The 21,141-nt window shown below is 39.5% G+C and overlaps 1 protein-coding gene across 7 annotated transcripts in view; it reads right to left on the reverse strand.

The window, feature by feature from the left end:
• diaph3 (diaphanous-related formin 3) overlaps positions 1–21,141 on the reverse strand; it is a 219,976-nt gene that overhangs the window by 111,828 nt on the left and 87,007 nt on the right. For all 7 annotated transcript variants that reach the window (XM_028979066.1, XM_028979068.1, XM_028979067.1 and 4 more), the window contains 6 exons: positions 20,281–20,397; positions 16,556–16,674; positions 16,331–16,395; positions 14,755–14,859; positions 11,243–11,548; positions 9,553–9,667 (listed from right to left, as the gene is read on the reverse strand). In XM_028979066.1, the coding sequence (XP_028834899.1) occupies positions 9,553–9,667; positions 11,243–11,548; positions 14,755–14,859; positions 16,331–16,395; positions 16,556–16,674; positions 20,281–20,397 (827 nt within the window). The remainder of the gene's footprint in view (positions 1–9,552; positions 9,668–11,242; positions 11,549–14,754; positions 14,860–16,330; positions 16,396–16,555; positions 16,675–20,280; positions 20,398–21,141) is intronic.

Consider the following 21,141-nt stretch of genomic DNA (forward strand, 5'->3'; position numbering starts at 1 on the left):
AGGAGGAACAAACAAAACACCAGTGACAGTGTCATGGGTGCCAAAGTCCAACAAAGGCAAACCTGTCTAGTTCAACTAAAAGAAGCACAAACTGCTGAGGACCTTGAAGCTCATCATGATACAAAAGTATCGGTGGAGAACACCAAAGATGACTCAAGGTGATGATGCTGAAAACACAAGTCAAGCATCTGTGAGATGAGCTAGAAAAAAAAATCTCAAAAGCATTTACAGCTAATGATACCACAAGACACAATCTGAGATCTTATTACTTCATTCCACTAGCCCAACCTATTACTCAGTCATGTGCATCATGTGTATGTGTTGTCTAGATAACTTTCTTCTAATTAGAAGGTACTGGTAATGTATACAACTATAGACAGTGCAAATATCCAAACATATACACAGAAAAGGATATCAATCAGACTGGCAACATGGACCAGTAATCATTTCATTGATTTATTGTATTTTTTGCATGCTCTTCTGGGTATCTGCATAAGAGTATGGCCTCCTGTGGTGACAAAATTTATCACTGTCACTCTTAAGAAGAAGAAAAAAAAGCAAATGCAGTATGTATTACAAACAAGCACTTCCTCACCTGCCTGAGTAGATTTTATTTATTTATTATTATTTTTGAAACACGCCAGAAAAAGCTTGACATTTCTGCTTGTTACCGGGCAGCGGCATATCTTGCCCAGGTGAAGCTTTATAGAAGTGGAGGCAGCACTGGCTAAACGAGACGTGCGGTGGTCTGTGCTGTGTGTGAGATTACACACATGGCTTTGATGTAAGGGGCTGCTGCAGAATGATAAGCAACGGGGCCTAGCACATGCTTGTCAACAGTGTCCGTCAGCCTCTGTGCCTGTCTACTTCCACACCAAAAACAGAGATGTGAACATGTGTTCTGTTAACTGGCCTGTCACATCAGGAGGTTCCTAATAAGTATACAACTAGATTGACTATAAATCTGTAATAAACAGTCATAACCTCATAACAATTCTTTGATGCAAATTTGCTATTGAAGGGAACTGCAAATCAATTCAGTGTTTATTTGTGCACTAGACGGTTGGCAAGTCAACAGGTGTGTTAGTGTGTGAGAGATAGTCACTGAAGTGACATGATGCAAGATGAAACCTTTCTCCAGGTGGTATACCTACTTCCCATCCTACTCTATCTCTCTCACACACACACACACACACACACACACACACACACACCCTCACACACACACCTCAGCATCTGTAGGGAGGAGAACAGCTTTGGCTTCTACAGATGTTCTCAACTCCCACAGGCTACAGCACCTGTATGCCTCTTACACACACCCAGCTCCTCTAGGCTATAACATCTGTGTCTCTGACTCAGAGGCATACACAGACAGAGCATGTATTCCAGACTAGGTTCACAGGCTAAAGGCTGTGTGCATCATAGACATACACACCCCATGAAGATTCAAGAAAAAAAAAAAAAAAGAGTTGAAACCCAATTCACCCACAGAGTCATAGATCCTCCTACTGGCCAAACAGTGGGTATTAAGGGTTTGTTCAAATTAATTGTATAAGTGATGCATTGTGATGCAGACGTGGACTATTCTGCATCAATGCAGTGCAGAACATAATCGATTATATCATAATAACATTGCTTGCTGGTTTTCTGGTTTTCAATAAAATCAAAGCAGGTGAAACACACACACCCAAAGCGGGAATGGAGGAAAAGCTGATCTTAACAATGTCTGAGTGTCCAGAGATCTACAACACAACATTATAGTCTTACTGAGAGTTTAGAAAACCAAAAAATTTTTTTGCGCTAAGCCCCGCAGCAAGCACAGCCCTTGCCGTGTTTTGTCTGAAAGCGGCTTTAGATTTTTTCCAATAAGCAGAAAAACTGTCTGTGTTCAGTCCACACTCACCAGACACCACGGATGTCTGAACCAGCCGTTTTTCTGCCATTTGTGGCTTCAGGTTGTAACAGGTTTTGGTAGGTGTGTAGTGGAGGAAACTCTGGTGAAGTATGCAGGAGAAAGGAGACCCGCCGAGAAGAAAGGGAATCTCACACCTCTGATGGTTTTTAAATCACGATCTCTGCATCAGGACCGGACAGATGACTAACTATGCAATCATAGTGACGTACTACCAGTATATATAACTGTTAAAAGGTGAACGCCGACATTGTCATCATGTGACAATGTAGAAAATGTATGGGATGCATCAATATTGAGGCATTTATACTCGTAATCGAAATGAATGGTGAGGCCAGTGAAGGTTCACACCTCTAGTGGGTATGTACAATAAACAATTTTAACCTGTACAGCTGCAGGAGAAAAGAGATTGGGGTTGAAGGTGGAGGTCAATGTACCCTTGATTGAAAAAAAAATTTTTCTTCTTCTTCTTTTAAAGTGCACCCTTATCCACAACAGCATCCCTTCAACAAAGGGCCAGTCCACTGAAGATAACAACATTTATTTCGTATTTAGCCCAAAATTACATACAGTATGTCTCAATGGGCCCTACTGTTGACACCCCTGACTAGGCTTGTCATGATTTGTTAATAAATAAAGACATTTTTTAGATAATTTCAGAGCATATACATATACACAAATGCACAGACACTACATAAAGCTACATTAAATAAATACATTGATAAATAAAACAAATAAATGAAAGAAAAGCATTTGAGTGTTTCTGAGTAAAACAAATGCTTTGTTAAACCTGCCCTGCTGCTGTACTTTGATAGCAACAACTTAGCAAATGTTTGAACTTCTTGCAAACAGGCTTGACTACATCTTTTTGTTTTTTCCTGTTCATCGGATGTCTGAAATACTTCCAGAGAGTACTCTTGCTTTTTACAATTTCTAGCCAGCTGGGTGCAACAGAATTAACACTGGAGCTGCTTTTGCCCGCTTCCACGTTTAAAGGGTGTCTCTCATGTAAACATTGGGTCCTCCAGGTAGCCAAGGGAAAATCTGCCAAAGATTTTCTGTGATCCAGCAGATGCAAAACTGGAATATAAGTATCAATAGCAGTGCAATTTGATATTGAAATCGATACTAAATATTTTGAGTCAATGTAATTGTGTGAGAGTTTTACTGTATGCATGATAAAGTAATCTGAAGTACTATTAGGTAGGCTCTTTACAGTGCTTAATGCAATATTATAACTAATAGGGCATAATCGATTACAAGTGAAAATGACGGGATTGTCAGTGAGATACAAAGCACAGCACATGGTGCACACAAAGAAATGTGTCCTCTGCTTTTAACCACCACCCTTGGTGAGCAGTGGCAGCCATGACAGGTGCACGGGGAGCAGAGTGTGGTGTCGGTGCTTTGCTCAGTGGCACCTTGGCAGGTCGGGATTTGGACCAACAGGTCGGGATTTGGCCCGCAAGGCCACCACTGCCCCAGCAACATCACAAAATGTAGGGACTGATTATTTATCATGTCCCAAATGAATAGTTTCAGATAAGGGATCAGCTCACAGATGACAGTGCTAAAATCAGTTTGGGTAGATTTACATTTATTAAACTTATGAAGTCAAGGTACCCACAAAGTGTCAATAGAATACAATAAACGTGGTCTATGTGATCGATTTGACTGCTCTAAGCTTTTAGCATTTGGTTAGGCCAATTTATCCGCAGCCTGCACTCAGTTCTAATAGGTCAAGGATTTGGAAAAAAAGGATTCTATGAATATTATCATCGGCATCGCATTATCAGCTGGCTGTACACATGGTCTTCGAGTTTGGGTCATTTTGGTGTTGGATGAAATCTTTGTTGTGGGCTGAATAAGGCATTTGACAAGATCAGGGTAAAAACGTAAGGCAAGGGTAATCCGAGAGAATGATCAGGAACAAGGCAGTCGATGTGAAGCAGGGTCAGTCAAGAGAAAGGCTTACACAGACGCAATGGGAATCAACGAATGAGTTTGCATCGTCTTGGTCTTTTATGCTGTGCGTTGCCTGGGGTGTGGTGTCCAGCCATTGCGACAGGTTCCAGTACGCCCCTGTGCCACCTGTCGCCCAAGAGAGTGGGATGGCAGCCGGGACAAATATCTCTGACTGTCTGATTGTATAAGGTCCAGATGCAGTCCTCTAGCTCTTACTCAAAAACTTTTTGGACATATATAATCCTCACTGCCGACAGTAGAAAATAAACTGTACATGTTGCATTGGGCACATGAAATAAGGGAGGGAGCCATTATACTTATGTATTGCATGGCAGTGAGTGTGAAAGACTCTTACCATAGCTATCCAGTGATCAGTGAACATAACAATAGTTAGATGAACCAGGTTCAAATCCCACTTACTACCATTGTGTCCATGAGCAAGACACTTAACCCTAAGTTGCTCCAGGGGGACTGTCCTTATAACTACTGATTGTAAGTTGCTCTGGATAAGGGCGCCGGTTAAATGCTGTAAATGTAGTAATGATCTGTTGTGGTTTCACTACTAGCATATTTTTTGGCTGTGGAAGCATAGATTGCTTTTATTTAGTGGCATTTTGAAAACAGTAAAAGTAAATAATCTCTGTGATTGGTCTTTTGAAGAGTTCAATCTAAAAAGTTGAGCAAAGATGCAACTGGAATTCAAATCTTGAAAAAGAAAATTCCAGAGGCATGATGCAGTCTCATCATATAGCTCAAAGTATACAAATTAACAGCCTTTTCTACAGAGTCTGGGGCGATTGCATCTTTTAAATATTTTGCTCAAATTCCTTGCTTTCATCCAGTGTAAGATGTATACTTCATGAGCACCAAATCAAAATCAAGACATCTTACACAAAGATTCTAGTTGCATGTATTGATGAAAGCATCTAGTTAAATTCCAACAATTACACACCATCAAAGGAAAGTGTTGCTTTTTTAAAATAAAAATCAATAGAATATACTGTCAGGCAGTGATGTTCATGAGTGTCAAAAAATTATCGTTAGGGTTTTTGGCTGTTGAGAGATAGTCAAATGGCAAAAAAATTATCTTCTGCAGGTTAAAGTTTAGGATTCAATTACAAAGACTCACTCTCTAACCATAACACTGTATGCACCATTGCCAACACTGAACACAAGCCAGTCCCTGTCAGTGGTTGCCAAATGGTGGAATGAGCTTTAATTGACCTCCATAAAAACTCCAAGCTCCTCATGAAACCCAATAAATTAATTTTCCTCAACTGAAACCTGATATCATGGTCTTGTTATTTCAAACCACTAAACTGATCAGCATTTTGTCTCTTTCAGCATAACTGTTAGTTCTGACATGTAAGCTGCCCTGTATAAAACCATCTGCTGAATTAACATGTAATGTAATTTGAACAGTTTGATTATTGGGGTGATGTGTGAGAATTAATTTATAGTGAATAGCTTGAGTGCTTTGAGAAAAATAAAGTGCACAATAAAAATTCCTCAAGCTGAATAAACAACAAAAATAGACTGAACAAGGTGAAGACCACAAAACAATATAGAACCTTGAAATTGTGATGTTAGTGCAGAAACTTTCAATTCTGAAATAACTATTTAGAAGCAAAAAAACTAAGGAGAGTGTACAACGTAAAGGTGAATTCTGGGTACACTCGATGTGCTGGTGTACAAGTTCAAGTTGAGCTTTATTTTCATTTCAGCTACATAAGCGCTAGATAGTACATAGTGAAACAATGTTTATCTGGAACCTGGTGCTACATGTAACATTTAAACAAAGTTACATACTGACATAAAATGCACATGTGCAACAGACAAACCGGCTGAGACACAGGCAGTGCAAGACAAGCAGTGCAAGAATAACAGAATAACAATACAGACAGCACTAAAAACAGTGAAGTTAAGGCTGTTCAAATAATCATTTAATTGATGCATCGCGATGCAGATGTCCATCGATATTGCATCCGAGCAGTGCAGAACATAATCGATTATATAATAATGACGTTGCTTGGTGATTTTCTGGCGCGGTATAAAAATTCTCATTAAAAAGTAGTGACAGTAGTGACTGTGGCGGCCTGATCTACAGAGAACAGCACCGCTCCAGGTAGGAGTTTCACGCTGCGCGGCACGGCACCCGGCGGCCATGATGCATTGCATTCAGTCTGAAAGCGGTCTGAACACAGACCGTTTTTTCTGCTCATTGTAGCTAATCAAAAAGGCCACACAGTGTACAGTGGTTTACTAGTGGTTTTTCAGGTGTCTGATGGCCTTTGGAGAGAAGCTCTTACACAATGTGTTATATGTTCTTCACACAAAAATGAGCCAAAAAATCTCAATTAAAATGTAGTGTCTAATTTTTCTTTTGGTTAACTGTGAAATGGGTCTCATAGACCCAAACACCATACAAGGGCTAACCAGGTTGCATCTGAGCATGGTTTTAGATTCCTGTTCCAACAAATTGGCTAATCAGGAATTAATGAAATAGACTAATAGAGTACAATTCTAAGATGCCTTGTTTAGGAATGCTTTAAAAGCATTACAGTCATTATTTTTTTCTTACTGATTGAAATCAACTCTAGAAATTGAATAACTAGTTCAGAGAAAGTCCGCAACACTTTGAACTTCTCAATCAGGTTTGCGATGTACACATTTTAGTAAATAGGTGAAAGGTGACAGATGTGAAAAGTGAATTAACAATATAACATCTGAACCCACTAGTAGCAAAACAGAAAATCTGAACACCATCCATTTAAGTATAACAATATTTTATTAATTAGGGATTTCAGAAATGCCAGAGGAAAGTCATGTCTGGACCTGACTAATGAAGTCCCTAACCCTAACCATGTGGCCATTGGCATCAACTCACACCATAATGTATGTGGTTGCTTTATTTGTTTATAGCTGTTAGTCTGAGGACAGTGTACCATCTTTTTATTTTTCTTTCAGAATTCTTATTATTGCAAGATGTGTCAAAAAAGGTCAAGCTCTGCACCTCAGAGAGGTTTAAAGTGACAACATCCTTTCCCACATCCCACTTTGCATAATATATAGTATGAAATATAAAGTATGGCTAATAAAGATCCATCTCCAAGGAATACAAGTTTAAAATGTCCTTTTACCAAGTCAATTAGATTCCCGGCATTGGTTTTTTAATTCATGATAATTTTGGAGGTTGCAATATCTGCTGTATGAAGTGACAGTTGGCTGTCCTAACAATAGTTGAACTAAACTGGGAGGAAGTCCATTCACCTTTTCCCACGTCTCGATAATTAGCATATTCCATTAATGTTATCTAGCAAGCCTTAATATTTTGTCTCCAACCTTAACAGCTTTCAGCACATCTTCCTTTCTACCAAGTCAAGAGGGTCTGTTCAGCAATGGGTGTGTGAAGAGAATGCTAAATGGACCCAGACTTACTCTGTATGGCTAAATCCAGTGCAATTATCTAGAGAGCTTCCTGGACAATCAGTAGATAGATCTTTTCTTTTCACGACAACGTGTGGTAAGCACACAATACAATCGACTGCCTAGCTGTATGATGCGAGTGGCACATACAAGCCAGAAACTGTGAATATTTAAAGACTGAGAGGTGGGAAGAGAGCCTGGATGACACAATTTAAAGTTTAATGGCAACACAGATGCCTCTGCACTTAAGAAAGAGAGAGACAACCTCACAGTAAGCATTAAGCCACCTTGGCAATCCAAGACCTCACACATGAACTATATTTTGGGGAGCACATTTCGTAAAATAAATATGCTTCTCAATTGGACTGATATATTGAATGACGATTTATGATTGTAGTGAAACTAGTCATGACCTCAAAAAAAAAAGCATCCTCGTGCGTGCACATACATGCATCCATTAAATGTAAAATTTTGAAGAAACCTAAAGTTTTAAACTTCATTAATGTTGTTAGCAGGATGAAAACTTCCTCTTAATGAATGTAAATGTTTTTATGGGATATTCTGATACACAGATGAACAATCTTTGGTAAATTTCCTTAATAAAAACACTTAAACTGCCTAAATTATGTGAAATATTTATCATATGTACTATGACAGAATGCTAAAAAAAATCAATGGGCTACAACAGCGGGAACACAATGAATGAATGAAACTACAATATAAAGTGTAAAGCACAATGTCTTATTTTGCAGAGGTTGTTTAAGATGTATCCATAATGCAGAATGCATTCTCAGTGGTACTTGCTTGTGTGTATCTAAGAAGCAGTGTGGTGGCCTGGTGGAGAATTGTGCTGTGACTGCTAGACAATGTGAGGATGAATAATTGAAGAAAGAAGAAAGGCTTGAACATGACAGCATAAGCAGAAACAAGCAGAACACTGGATCTAATTCAGTGAGCACAGATCCAACTGTGGTTCCACTCATTACCGGAGTACTGATCGGGCCTGAATGATTCATCACTCGGCTCCATTACAGGTGAGGCAGCACCGAGGTGTCATCTCAAAGCTCTCATAAAGATGTCAAACACAGAGGAGGCAAAAAAAAAGCAACAAGGTGCCTGCACCGCACCAGTCAGATTAATGTTTTATTCGACACGGCACATGTCGATCACAAAATGAAACAAACAACACACCACATCTGTACACTCACCTTAGACAGGAGGTAATTAAACAAGGTGTGTGTGTTTAATTACAAACACTATATACCCAGTGTCATCTGACCCTATCAGCAAAGATCAGCTTTTCAATAATGCACTTGCAAAGACTCATTCACTGCATCTGCAATAAACATGGGGTCTTCAAGCAAGCTTGCTTGATAAAAGGTCTCATGCGCATATTGTGTTACACTGTATTGCATACTGATGCATCTTAAATGTTTACAAAAAAGTCAGGACAAAAACAGAGGAATAAAATGGTTTCCCCTGTCCAAGATCTCATATCTAACAACATAAAAGAGCTTTGCAGATTACCCACAAATTGCACCATAACAAATGAACACTGTGTCCTTTTACACAGATTCTTATTGAACCTGATGAAGGTCACACAAAAGGAGGAGAAATATTAAATCAAAAGCCTGCAGGGCTGCATGCACGCAGACACATGCACACACACACACACACACACACACACACACACACACAGAGAGAGAGAGAGAGAGAGAGAGAGAGAGAGAGACCTGAAGGTAGAGCTTAACATGCTACTGACATGAACCCACACTCTATGCACCCAGACTGTGTATCTTATTTACTGAAGTCTAATAGGTTATCATAGCCTGTTTTGGTTTGATCAAGAAGTGTTCAATCACGAGAACAGGAACTTAATTATATGGCAATCTCTAAAAAAGAACAAAAAAACGCCAAAAAAACTAAATTTACATACAATGGTGATTTCATATGTATTTACACTAGGGGGAAAGCATTTAACAGATGAGACGAGTCCCTCCATCAGCATTTCAATCTATTGCTGTGCTGCATGAGAGTGTCTCAAAACAGCTTCGAGAAATGCTAACAGGACTTATCACATGGACTGAATACAACATTTTAAAAACATAGCAATGGCAGTGGTCCTATGAAAAACTTTTCAAAGAGAAAACCTATCTATCTATCACACCCTGACATAATCAACCAACTGAAGGTTTATGGGAAAAAAGGGCAGAGCAAGAGAACACAGGATTGGGGGAAAAGTGATTTACCAGGTCTGTAGCTGCCAAATGTATTGGCCAGTTTGGCGAGTAGGTCGGGGTTTTCATAACGGCTTTCATTTGCTATGATCCAAAAACAACTCTCTGACATCTCTTGAGGACGGATCTGCAAGAGAGAGAGGTGAGTAAAACAAACAAACATCTCAACACAAACACATTCGACAAACGAAGTCACAAATTAATTATGGAATAGAATGCCCCCCAGTCCCACCCACCCACAAAGGAAGTATAGTTCGACAGCAAACAGGAAAATAACAGTTCTGTGTTTATTACAGCCCTGAATCTCCCATGTGACCTTAAGTCTCAAAATGACAAATTTATTTCAGTCAGGCTCAAAAAAGTGGGCATGAATACTGTTGTTACTGTGCACCACCCTCATGATCCCAGTACATAATGTTTTTAAACTATACCTCATTATTTCAGTTAACAAACTAAAAAGTAGGTCTATAGGTAACACATGCTATTCCTACACAGCAAACAGCAAACAACTTTCACTGTCAAAACATTAATTCCAAACCTGACACACCTACAGCATCCTACATTTTTCTCCTTCCTCGCAGCAAGATAATAGGATTGAATTAAATCACTATAATCAACTTCTAATCACTGCTATAATCACCTTCTCCACCATCTTGGTTGGAGCTCTGCTTCAGTTACATTTTTGTTTCTGTTGGTTGCGTGTTCACGAGTCACAATGTTCAATCAAGGTTCAACAACTTGGACGCTATTTCTGCTGAGGTGTTGCTTTGCTGCAAGGCTGGTCATGTCACTTGCCACTTTGGTGCCGGTGGCTGCTCTGCACGCATGCTGCACCACCCTGGACACGTTCAGTCCACGAAGGACTAGTGCAGTTGAAGAAAATCAGTCATAGCGATGGAAAACTTTAAGCCATGGAGACCCTACTGTACGAAATGACTAATTTTACATTAGCCCAATGGTGGGACATCTATCACAAGTCTAACTTAAAGGAAAAATCTGAAAACCTGACCAAAGGTAATGTTCTAGATAGCAATAGATTTCCCATTTCCTCCCTTTGTTGACTACACAAAGACTGCAGTAGAGAAGTGCTTTTCATAATGAACTGTCTTTCACTGTTAAGATTAACACCAAAGTTTCTGGTCAGAATCTATGAATATTAAATGACTGACCTGCACAGCTGTGAGACAAAAACACAAGTGGATCTTCTGTCCTCTTAAAAGTTAATTATGAACAGGTTTCCATCAACTAAAACATATGCTCAACTTTTTGGAAACATCTGGATGGCTAAAGCAAGAGGGACAGAGATTAAATATTAATTGTGGCGGTACTAACTAATATCACTACAAATAGGATGTACAACAACATCTGGTGAGGCACCATTGCACAATTTGATCCTTCACAGGAAACTAGAGTTGTTTTAATGACTGCTGGCAAGGCACACCAAAAGTTTCTTTGTGCACAACTAGTAGGGAACATCTGTCTTATTTTGTCTACATACAGGCTTTGTGGTGACGTATTTATGGCAGTGAATTAGATGAAAATTTTGCACTAAAAAAATGTAGTCAAAAAATAGGCTATAAGTCAAGGTCACAAAACGCATACACTGGGTATCAAGCAAGAAATATAATAATAATGTGCATTGGTTCCCTGGGAACCAGACCAGATACCTCTGAAACTTTAGATAGCAGGATGTTGCCCTGACCTTTGACCAGTTGAGACGCTTCATGGATGTCTCTGGCTTGAACTCCTTCTTGGGCCGAAGGCCAAAAGGCAGCGTATGGTGGGTGGGTGAACCTAGCAGGCCTCCTGGAGGTGGAGGCGGTGGCACCCCGCAGGGCGGAGGCACTCCAGGTGTTCGGCCACAGCCAGGAGGAGGTGGAGGTGGTGGAGGTGGTGGAGGAGCAGGCACCCCTGACACTGGAGGTGGAGCCTGAGGAGGAGCCTGTGACGGGTAAGAAGAGGCCTGTACAGTGTGTAGTGTGGGTAATCCAACAGGTACAGCTCCAAACTGAGGGGGAAAAGGGGAGAAAAAAGATGAGGTAGTGTTTAATTGAGCAATTATACAAGGTATAAAAATATACAGTGTCTTACAGTTCCAAATCAGTGCTGTGTGATGTAGTCACAGATATGCAATATGATATGGTATGGTACCAAGGCACCAAGACAATATGACATAGCACAGATGGGCAGGACCCAATCCAATATTGGTATCTGGTCCCAAAAACAACATAAGTTATGATGTATTTATCTGATGGACAGGGCCGATCCACTTCCCAATCCATTTTTCAAATTATGAGCCTAATGCAAGCCGGTTTCAGAGGATAACGTGGTGCTTACCACATTTCCTATTGTATTCTGTGTAAAACACTGCACATATGGTGAGTCAAAAAATACTCCAATAAACCACTGAGCATTCATGATTGTCATTGTGAAACACAGCACAGCACACCATGAAATGTGTCCTCTGCTTTTAACAATCACCTTTGGTGAGCAGTGGGAAGCCATTAAATGCCCCCATGGAACAGTATGTGGTGACGGTGCTTTTGCTCAGTGGCACCTCAGTGGCACCTTGGTGGTTCGGGACTCTGAAGCCTTCTGATTACAGGTCTGTTTCCTTACCCGCTAGGCCAACCACTGCCCCAGTGGTTGGAGACCCAGAGGTGAAGAACCAGATACCCATAGCAAATTGCAAAGATCACAGGAATTAACCATCCACAGGTCTCCTGAGATAACTATGTAAGGGCCTGAGTACCAGACTAAGGGGCGGCAGTCTTTGCAGTCTTCCTTCAAGGAGATCTTATGCAACAGACATTAAATTAGATCAATAAAACAGTGCACACAGGACCCCAAAGGACCCTAAATTACTGCACCAGACATTTCCCTGTCAACCATCATGTTCTGTGTATAAGTGTAAAATGTAATTTATACTATGTTGAGACACTAAGTAGGTCATGTTTGAACTGTATGGTTGATGTAGAATAACTTTGTGCTTAGGAACTTTTATTACTCAGCGTAAGAAAACGGAAGCTAAAAGGGAGACTCCAATGTCCTCCCCAGTAAGTAAATTGTAAAAAGTGTGAAGAGAACAGAGCAAAAAACTCTCTCTCTCTACACAGTGTCTATGTGTAATTCACATGCATCATCTTACTGCAACATGTATTTTTGAGCTTGGATCACAGTTTTTTTAAATGTGCAAACCTTGCAGCAAGCGCAGAGCATGCCTCATTCGGTCTAAAAGTAACTTTGCTGATCCAGAAGTGGATTCTCCTTATAAATGATAGCAGCTGGTAGAAAGAACTATTCAAACCAATAGAGATCGATCCATTAAACTAGCTGGGCTGAAAACATTCACTTTGCTCATTGTTAAGAATTATTTGGAATTTGATTGGTCTACTGAGAATAGCCTGAATAAGAAACTTAAAGTTTCTCATTCCAAAAAGTTCACCTGACGTCATATTTGTCATGTCAGTCTAAAGAGCTGGGATTGACTGGATAAAGTCACAACAATATTCATTGAATTGAGGCATTGTGAAACAGACATGGTAGCATGCTGAAGTCCACACAACCAGCCCCTGGAAGCTCAACTGGTTCAGAAAACAGAAAAATACCTATACCATACCTAATCTGATTAGAAAAGGTAAAATATTGTTATTCTCTGTGTAAGAATTGTTTTTTTGCTAAAGACGTTTTCATAAAAAGTGATGTTGATGAAGAAAGATGAAAAACACAAAATTACAGAAGTTATCATATTGCAAAACAACTAACATTCACATGCAAATGACAGAGAAACAAGTGTAACTTTATTCCTTTAAAAATCAATGTGGTAAGCAAAACAACAAAGTGCCATAAAGTTATATAGCACAAAGCAAATGGTTTATTGATCTAAGCACAAGTTTTTGATTAAATGGCTGTATTAAAGGTCAGGAACAGTATTGACATGCACTTGTGACTAATGGTTAAAAAAAAAAAAACTCAAAGCACTAGTCAGGATCTAGATTCTGTTGAGTAGCCTTGAAAGGTCCATGACCTCAGAGTGAAGAGAGAAATTAAGAGCAGGTCTTAAACAAATATTGCAGCTTATTTCCTATTATAAATACAGTGCCCAGTGCATCTATATATGGCCAGTAAATTAGTTTTGTTGAAACGCATAAATGTTTCAAAAGCTAATGAAATAAAAAAAATTCTGTCAACAAGGAATGTGCATCCATGTATTTGTTGTCTCATTTCTTAAAATCAAAAGACAAAATCAATCAGGGGCAATTGACCAGTTCGAATCCACAACTACCAAAAGTACCACTGAGTACCCCACACACTGCTTCCCTGCCCACTGCTCACCAAAGGTGATTGGTTAAATGCAGAGGACACTTCCTTGTGTGGACCGTGTTCTGTGCTTGACAAGGACAATCACTTCACTTTCACTAGGATTTTAAAAATCCATTTTTAAAAGCCATTTTTACAGGCTGCTTGCTGATCTGGAAAGAGCTAATAAAGTTACCATGTAGAGTAGTGCTGTTTCTAAACTAATGAAGAAATGAAGTCTTAAACTGCATAAGCAACACACAACCACAACAGGTAGTAGAATCACCCCAGCAGGCTTAGCAACAGGGGAGCAGCACCCTGCTTAATTCAGTAGGGTAATCCGAGCTTTGGCACTGTTTGAGCTGCCCTCTGAATGCGTTTACTCTGGTAAATTGAAAAATTATCAAGAAGAAAGTTATCAGCTGCAGCAATGAGAACTTCACTCTCAGAGAGTCAGGAAAAGAAAGAAAGAGTGAGAGAACTGTGTGTAAGGACAAGAAAAAGATGAATAAATTGCTTAAAGAACAATTTCCGTTAAAGGATAAGGATCAGAACGAGAGTCGACAACAGGCCAACTATGTCCATCTTCCCTCTGAATAATTACACTCAGTGTTGTAATATGTGTTTTTAAATGCCATAACCTATGTGCTATGTACAAATGAACACCTCCTCATTGCAGGGATGGATTCAGCACTGCAGGCATTAGGATTTAAGGAAGCTGTAGAATACAGCACCAGCCACTCTATATCTGAAGTAGAGACTGCATGAAGCTGCATGGGAGGAATAACAAACACCGACAACAAACGCATGGATTAATTGAATGTGGATGAAGTGACAGTGGGATTACTGGGCGACCTGGGGAAGCAACATAGAGTGTATATGTTTCGATGGACCGGTGGATAATTGTTGTGTTACCTGTGACCTGAAAGCCTGGAGTTCAGCGTCTAGCTCATTGATTCGCTCCTCCTTCTTCAGAAGTTGAGCTTCGGCCTCCTGTCGTCCAAGAAATTCATCATCTAACTGAAACACAATAAATAAACACTTAAGTTTCCAATCAAGAACAAACGTGCGCGCGCACACACACACACACACACACACACACACACACACACACACACCCACACCCACAGAGACACAGAAATGAAACATGGCTCCAGGCTCTCACTTACTTTTCACATTGCAGCAACAGAGACAATTCTGTGTTTCATTAGTCCCGCATAAGGGAAAACCTTATCATTCACCTGCAGAAGTGTGATGGTATGACCAGACACAGTCAGACTTATAAAAAATAATCAGCAAAAACAAAACAATCAGCAAAAAAAAGAATATTTGAAATATTTTCAAATATTGGGGTGAGTGTGAAATCTAATTAGTACCTGGGGTATTTTATACAAGCTGATTAAACAGGCTGATGAGTTGGTCTTGTGCGAATGTATGGTTTGGATATATTGAGAGTAAAAAGGGTGTGCAGAGAGTTGGAGAACAAACATCAAGTTGTTCTGATCTCACAGATGTAAGATTGGCCGTCGCAGGACCATGCTTTTGTCTTGTATAGCGGCCATCGCAGGACCATGCTTTTGTTTTGCATAGCGGCCGTCTACAAGTAGAAATGTGACATTCCTGTGTCAATTGTTGTGCATGAAGATTCAACACCTCTGTTTAATATGCCTTTTGTGAGATGGCAACGTGTGAGGTGTCGGCCATCAGGACCGCCCACTCTCTTTGTCTTCCCCAGATGGGAGGCACCGGGGGCGTGACATCAGAAACAACAGGTTCTGATTGGTCTGTGACAACTTCCTGTAGGCCAGTGACAACTTCCTGTAGGCCAGGGGTATAAAGGTCTGCTCACATGTGGAAAAGGGGACTGAGCTTTCTTGCTCAGGGGTTTTTCCATCGGAAGCCGAAAGGCTTCTGAGTCTTTTTCTCTTCTCCCATTTTTTCTCTGTAACATTGGTACATTCAATATTCACATGAAACTACAATAATTATTTACCGGTGTTAATAAATTAGAAACTGTTCATTTTTAACCTCTATTGTGCCATGACTCTTTCTGCCAGGTAACATCAAGTTGGAGTGGTTGAATACAGTGCTTTTGTGTTTAGGGAGAAAGAGTTTTTCTACACTCTGGTCTCTCCCTACCACAGTCTTTTTTACACAGATGAAGTTCAACAGAGCTCTCTTATTTTATTTACTTTCTTCCTCAAAAAATCCTTCAGCTGATGAACTGGGCATGAATTGGTTAAAAGCTACAGTGTTAAAGCTCATCTTTTTCTGACCACAATTAGGAAGAAACATCCCTTTAAAAAGAAATAAAATCAATAGTCATCCTTTTAATCTCAGAAATACAGTTAATTGCAAATGACGGTTTTAATGATTTCTAGTAATCTGCTTTTAATTAAGAAGGGTTAAATGGGAAATTCTGAATGGCCATCAAAGGCAGAACTAGAAGAGTGCTTGAGGAAAGCTGGAGAAGAGCAGAGGAGAACCTTACCTTCTGGGCCAACTCTGACACTCTCTGTTCATATTCATCAGCACGAGCCTTGTCCACACACAGATCTGAGAAGGAAGAAAGAAAGAAAGAAAATATAGAATATAGAGTTCAGCACCACATGCAGACCTAATTCAGACACGTTGAACAGATGTGATAGTGAATAAGTATTTTATTTCTCACTCACACTCTCCCTCATTGAAACACGCACACACAAATTAAATATACCTATAAGATGGCTGAAGTCCACATCCAGACGTTTGCGGAAGGTAAAGTCAGGGTCTGTGCCGCTTCGGTGGAGAACAATCTGAGACACACACTCTTCTATGATCTTAAAATATTGAGGCCTAAGTGAGAGAGGGGTTGAAGGGTTACTTTTATAATATTGCAGCAGCCTGGGGCAAGTAACCTTTGAATGAAATAGTCAAAAGAGCACCTTTTCACTCAGCCCCAATCACCCCCCATATTGCTCTGCACCCACGACTGATGGAAAGAGACCATTTTTTCCTCATTCCTTATTAGTCCCTCCAGGAATTTGTAGTGTTGCAATTGTAACAATTAACGCAATTTTGACCTATCGCAGCAGTGTACTGTCTCTTCCAGCGGTTTGTGGCAATAACTAGTGGATGTTCAAGTTTAATTACAATGTGGTTAGACAAAAGTAGTTCTTGATTCAATTTGGTAGCAAGGTTGGAATTAGTGTTGTTTTCATCACGTAAATACTTCTCATGTGACAATAACTATTGGAATATATCATGTAATATTATTGCCAAGTAAAAACAAGACTAAATATGATTTAAAAGATAAAAAACTATCCTAAAATGTCTTAATTTTAATTTAATTTTCTCTCATTTAAACATTTCTAAATCTACTTCCTGTATCTCCTATTTGCTTGCTCAGATTATGTCACTTCCGCAATCATGGCATTAATAAGATTTCAGGATACTTCTGATGGGTAAACAGATGGGTAGGAGAAACTGACACACACTTTGGAAACACTTTCTTTAAAATGAAGTTTTAAAGAAAAAAGAACATGGTTAAAAACATGGTATTCTATAAGGTAACATAACATAAGATAACCTTGTTTTTATTATGAAATGGGATTGAAAAAATATATAAATACAAATTTCATTGACTAAAACTAGACTAAAATGTCACCAGTTCTCATTGACAATTTTCATGAATAATTGACTAAAATATGACAAAAATGCTGAGACTTTTAGTCGATAGGACTACACTAAACGTGACTAGACTAAAATGAGTATGGATGTGACTGACTAGTAAAAACTAAAATTAAGGCCACCAAAACGACTATAGTTGGAATACTAATAATAAGGGTGCCCCCACATTCAATTGCAAACGCAACTCTCATAATTTGGGGGGATGTCTCCACATGCACTTGATTAACATGGCACTGATAGATGAAAGGTGAATTGATGCTATCACAGTGCAATCACCATGGGCTCCTCAAAAAAGTACACTAATTTCATTTGTTAGAAAAAAGCCCTTCTTGCCGAGAGGGTCCTCAGCATACTCAATTAAAAAAGCAGACAAGAAAAGAGAAAGAAAAAATCTTGCTCACCACACTGACCCGATTTACTGTATCCAGGCAACAATCATTTATGCATATTAATATTCCTTAAGATGCCAATTACGTTTCACTGTGAATCTACACCACCATATGGCACATCAGTGCAGAAACAAGTCAATTTATCTGAATGAGTTTGCATGCTTGCTTTTTCACTAAGTCAGAAAGTTACAAGGTTCTTCAGTTAACTGGAGCTGTACAATGTGAGCAACCTATTATTTGATAACACATTTAACAGAAAAAATCTGTATGAGTAGAAAACTGATTTGAAATTACAGATAAGTTCCTAGTTTTGAAAGAATATGGATCCAGACAGGAATAATGCCAATAAGTGATTAAAATGACCCAGCTCCACAACCCCTTGTGTGTCTCTAACTGCAAATGTCCATCAGAAGGATCAGTTTCATTTTTTTTAACCCCTGCTTCTCTTACATGGTATCCCTCAATCTTGTGTCCTTTCAGTCCATGTTTAATCTCTCACTCAATTTCTCATCCCCTCCTGTCTCTCTCACTATCGCTGATGAGGATGTGTGGATCGGTAGGTGTGGCAGGGAGATGCTTGATTCCCCCCACTGTAGAGATTAAGTGGGCCTTGCTCCTTATTGATTTTCGTCTGAGCACCATAAATTGTGCTGGCGCCATAAGCAGTGGCAGCCCTTGTTAAAAATCTTATCTGAAATCAAGGTCTCTTCAACCTTTCTACTGCCACCTGTCTCAGTATAATTGGACACATTAAAGTGTCCGGGGACTCCCACCTGGTAGGTGACTGTTGTTGGTTGATTACTGGAGTGGAATAAAAGCAGGTTACATTCAAATGGACAGTAAAGGTATAATAATGCAGGTGTTGGCTGGTTCAACTCATTTTGAGAAGATGTAAGTGGTCTGCTGTTACTGCTAGGTCTAAATTGCTCTTTTAAAAATCACTGAACTCTCACATGCCAACTTACGCCTTTCACACATGGTACACCTCTCAGTGGCAGACCCCTTCATGAAAGGAACAAAGGCCACTTTCAAAAGACAACTTCGTTGTTTGACTACTGTATATAACTGTATAAAATGTAGCAGTTATATGTGGTAATAACTCATTCCCAAGCATGCTGGCATGATGTCATGCTAAGACATGAACTCTTTTTTTTACACAGTATGGTGTGGGAAAGAACAAGGTGCAGCAGCTTTATTGTTAATCTAGTTCATTCACTCTGGTTTATGTGAGAAGACCTGATTATGAAGACAGAAAAGTGATCTGACTTGAAGACAAAGTGAAGACAAGTTCACCCTCCGTGGACACCCATCTACCTCTTTGCTTAGGCTTATTTCACAAAATCACACTGCTTCCATTCCATATTCTTCATATTAGAAGGCTGCTTTTTGATCTGCCTCAGGTTTATAAATGTGCACCCAGCTGTGAGGAGGTCCACATAAAACAGCTCTTTGAGCATAAGAGCGAGGGAGTGAGAGAGAAAGAGAGTTAGAGCTGAGGAAAAGAGGGAACGATAAGAGGAAGATTAAAGCAACCCCATTCTCTTTGATGGACAGTCTCTCTGAGAGGGTTTTTAGGAGCAGGACCAAACTGCTGGCTTTCTGCAGAGGTTCTGGTTTACAGTGGCACTTTTACAGACAGGAGCAGACACTGAACCAAAAGTGGGCATAATCAGATCCTTCACAGGTGATGCTGTTATTCCAACAAACATTAATGCAGACATGGGTAAAATACAGGGGATGAGGAGGAACAGGAGGAGGGGCAAAAGGAAGAGGGAAAAGAAAAAAAAAATCGTAACAGCATGGAATAGGCACTGTCAGAACCAGAAGTCAGCGGAGTGAAAACAGAAGTACACTGAAATCTTGAGAGGCAGTGTGTGTTTATCAGTAAAGAGGTTAAATAAAGCAATAAACAGCATTCCCGTGAGATGCCAAAAGAGAAGATGAGTGAAGAAGGGAAGAAAATTAGAGTGATGTCAAAAGCATTTTTGGCAAAGTGTAAATAATGTTTGTCATGGGTGTCTCTAATGCTACAGAATGGGTCATAGGGCATGGGACTCAACACATGGCATCTATGTTTAGCTAATCTATGTCAAGCCCTTATCAGCATGTAGCATGGAAGATTTTTTAAAGAAACAAACAAAAAAAAACTCTAAAAACTGTCCTGCAAAGCACAACAAATGTGTCATTACCAAGACCTTCGCTTAGAGAGCTGTCCACACATTTCACTAATTAGACAAAAATTTATAAAAACATGGTATTAAAAAAAGAACACAAGGTATATCTGTCAACACACATTTCAGGAACACCAATTTCAAAGAAAACTCCAAATTCAAAGCAGAATGTAAAAGCTTTGTGCCTTAGTATTATTAAAAGCAAATCTTACCGAACAAAATAGTCATTTCGGATGAGCATCAGGTGCTGAAGGATGGAGAGGAAATGGGCCTCTGCATTCGTATCCTTCACCATAGCCAGCACCATGTTGTACACATCTCCTACATCAGTGGCACAGGTTAAGGATCAAACGAACAAAACCTTTAATACTAGTGCATTCCCCGATAACATCAACATGCTGTGCACTTGTCAAATCCAATGTCAAACATGCACAGATTCTCACAAGTACGTCTCTGTACCTCTGTGTCCAGGTCTCATATCTAAACCATAAGTGGAATTAAGCAGGGTGAAATTGAATAAAATAATTTGTGTTGGAACAAAATGCACAACCTTATTCTAACAAACAAAGAATTGCAGAGGTAATGAGAAAAGAGTCATGATAATTTTAGGTACAGTCTTTAACTTTGCCAATGAAATCCAAGATCCTAATTCAATATGCAAAATGTTTCTATTTACATTTGGACATATTAAATATGTGGTCCTTTTTCAAAGAGGTCCTTTCAACCAGCCCCTCAGATATTGCTCTCTAGTGCAATTCTGGACAATTCTGAACTTGTTAGGAGTTATCTTAGTTAAATCAGCCTGATCCACAAATTCTGTTGTCAAAAACATTTTCCATTTAGTAGCAAAATTAGTAGCTAAGGTGTAGCCAGTCTGTTGTTTTTTTATTTTATTTTGAAGAATATCATCCCCACTATATGTTTGTGCCTGGATTACAATGACACTCCATCCTGCGGCATCAGCTTCTCTCCCGGTTTTAGTGGGTGCAAAGTTCAACAGCTAGTGTTCTCACCAGTTAATTCTTTCCTGCTTTATTTTTCTTACAATGCAGGCACATAGCTCTCTCAAAATC

Source organism: Denticeps clupeoides, chromosome 5, assembly GCF_900700375.1.
Source record: "Denticeps clupeoides chromosome 5, fDenClu1.1, whole genome shotgun sequence".
Classification (NCBI taxonomy): domain Eukaryota; kingdom Metazoa; phylum Chordata; class Actinopteri; order Clupeiformes; family Denticipitidae; genus Denticeps; species Denticeps clupeoides.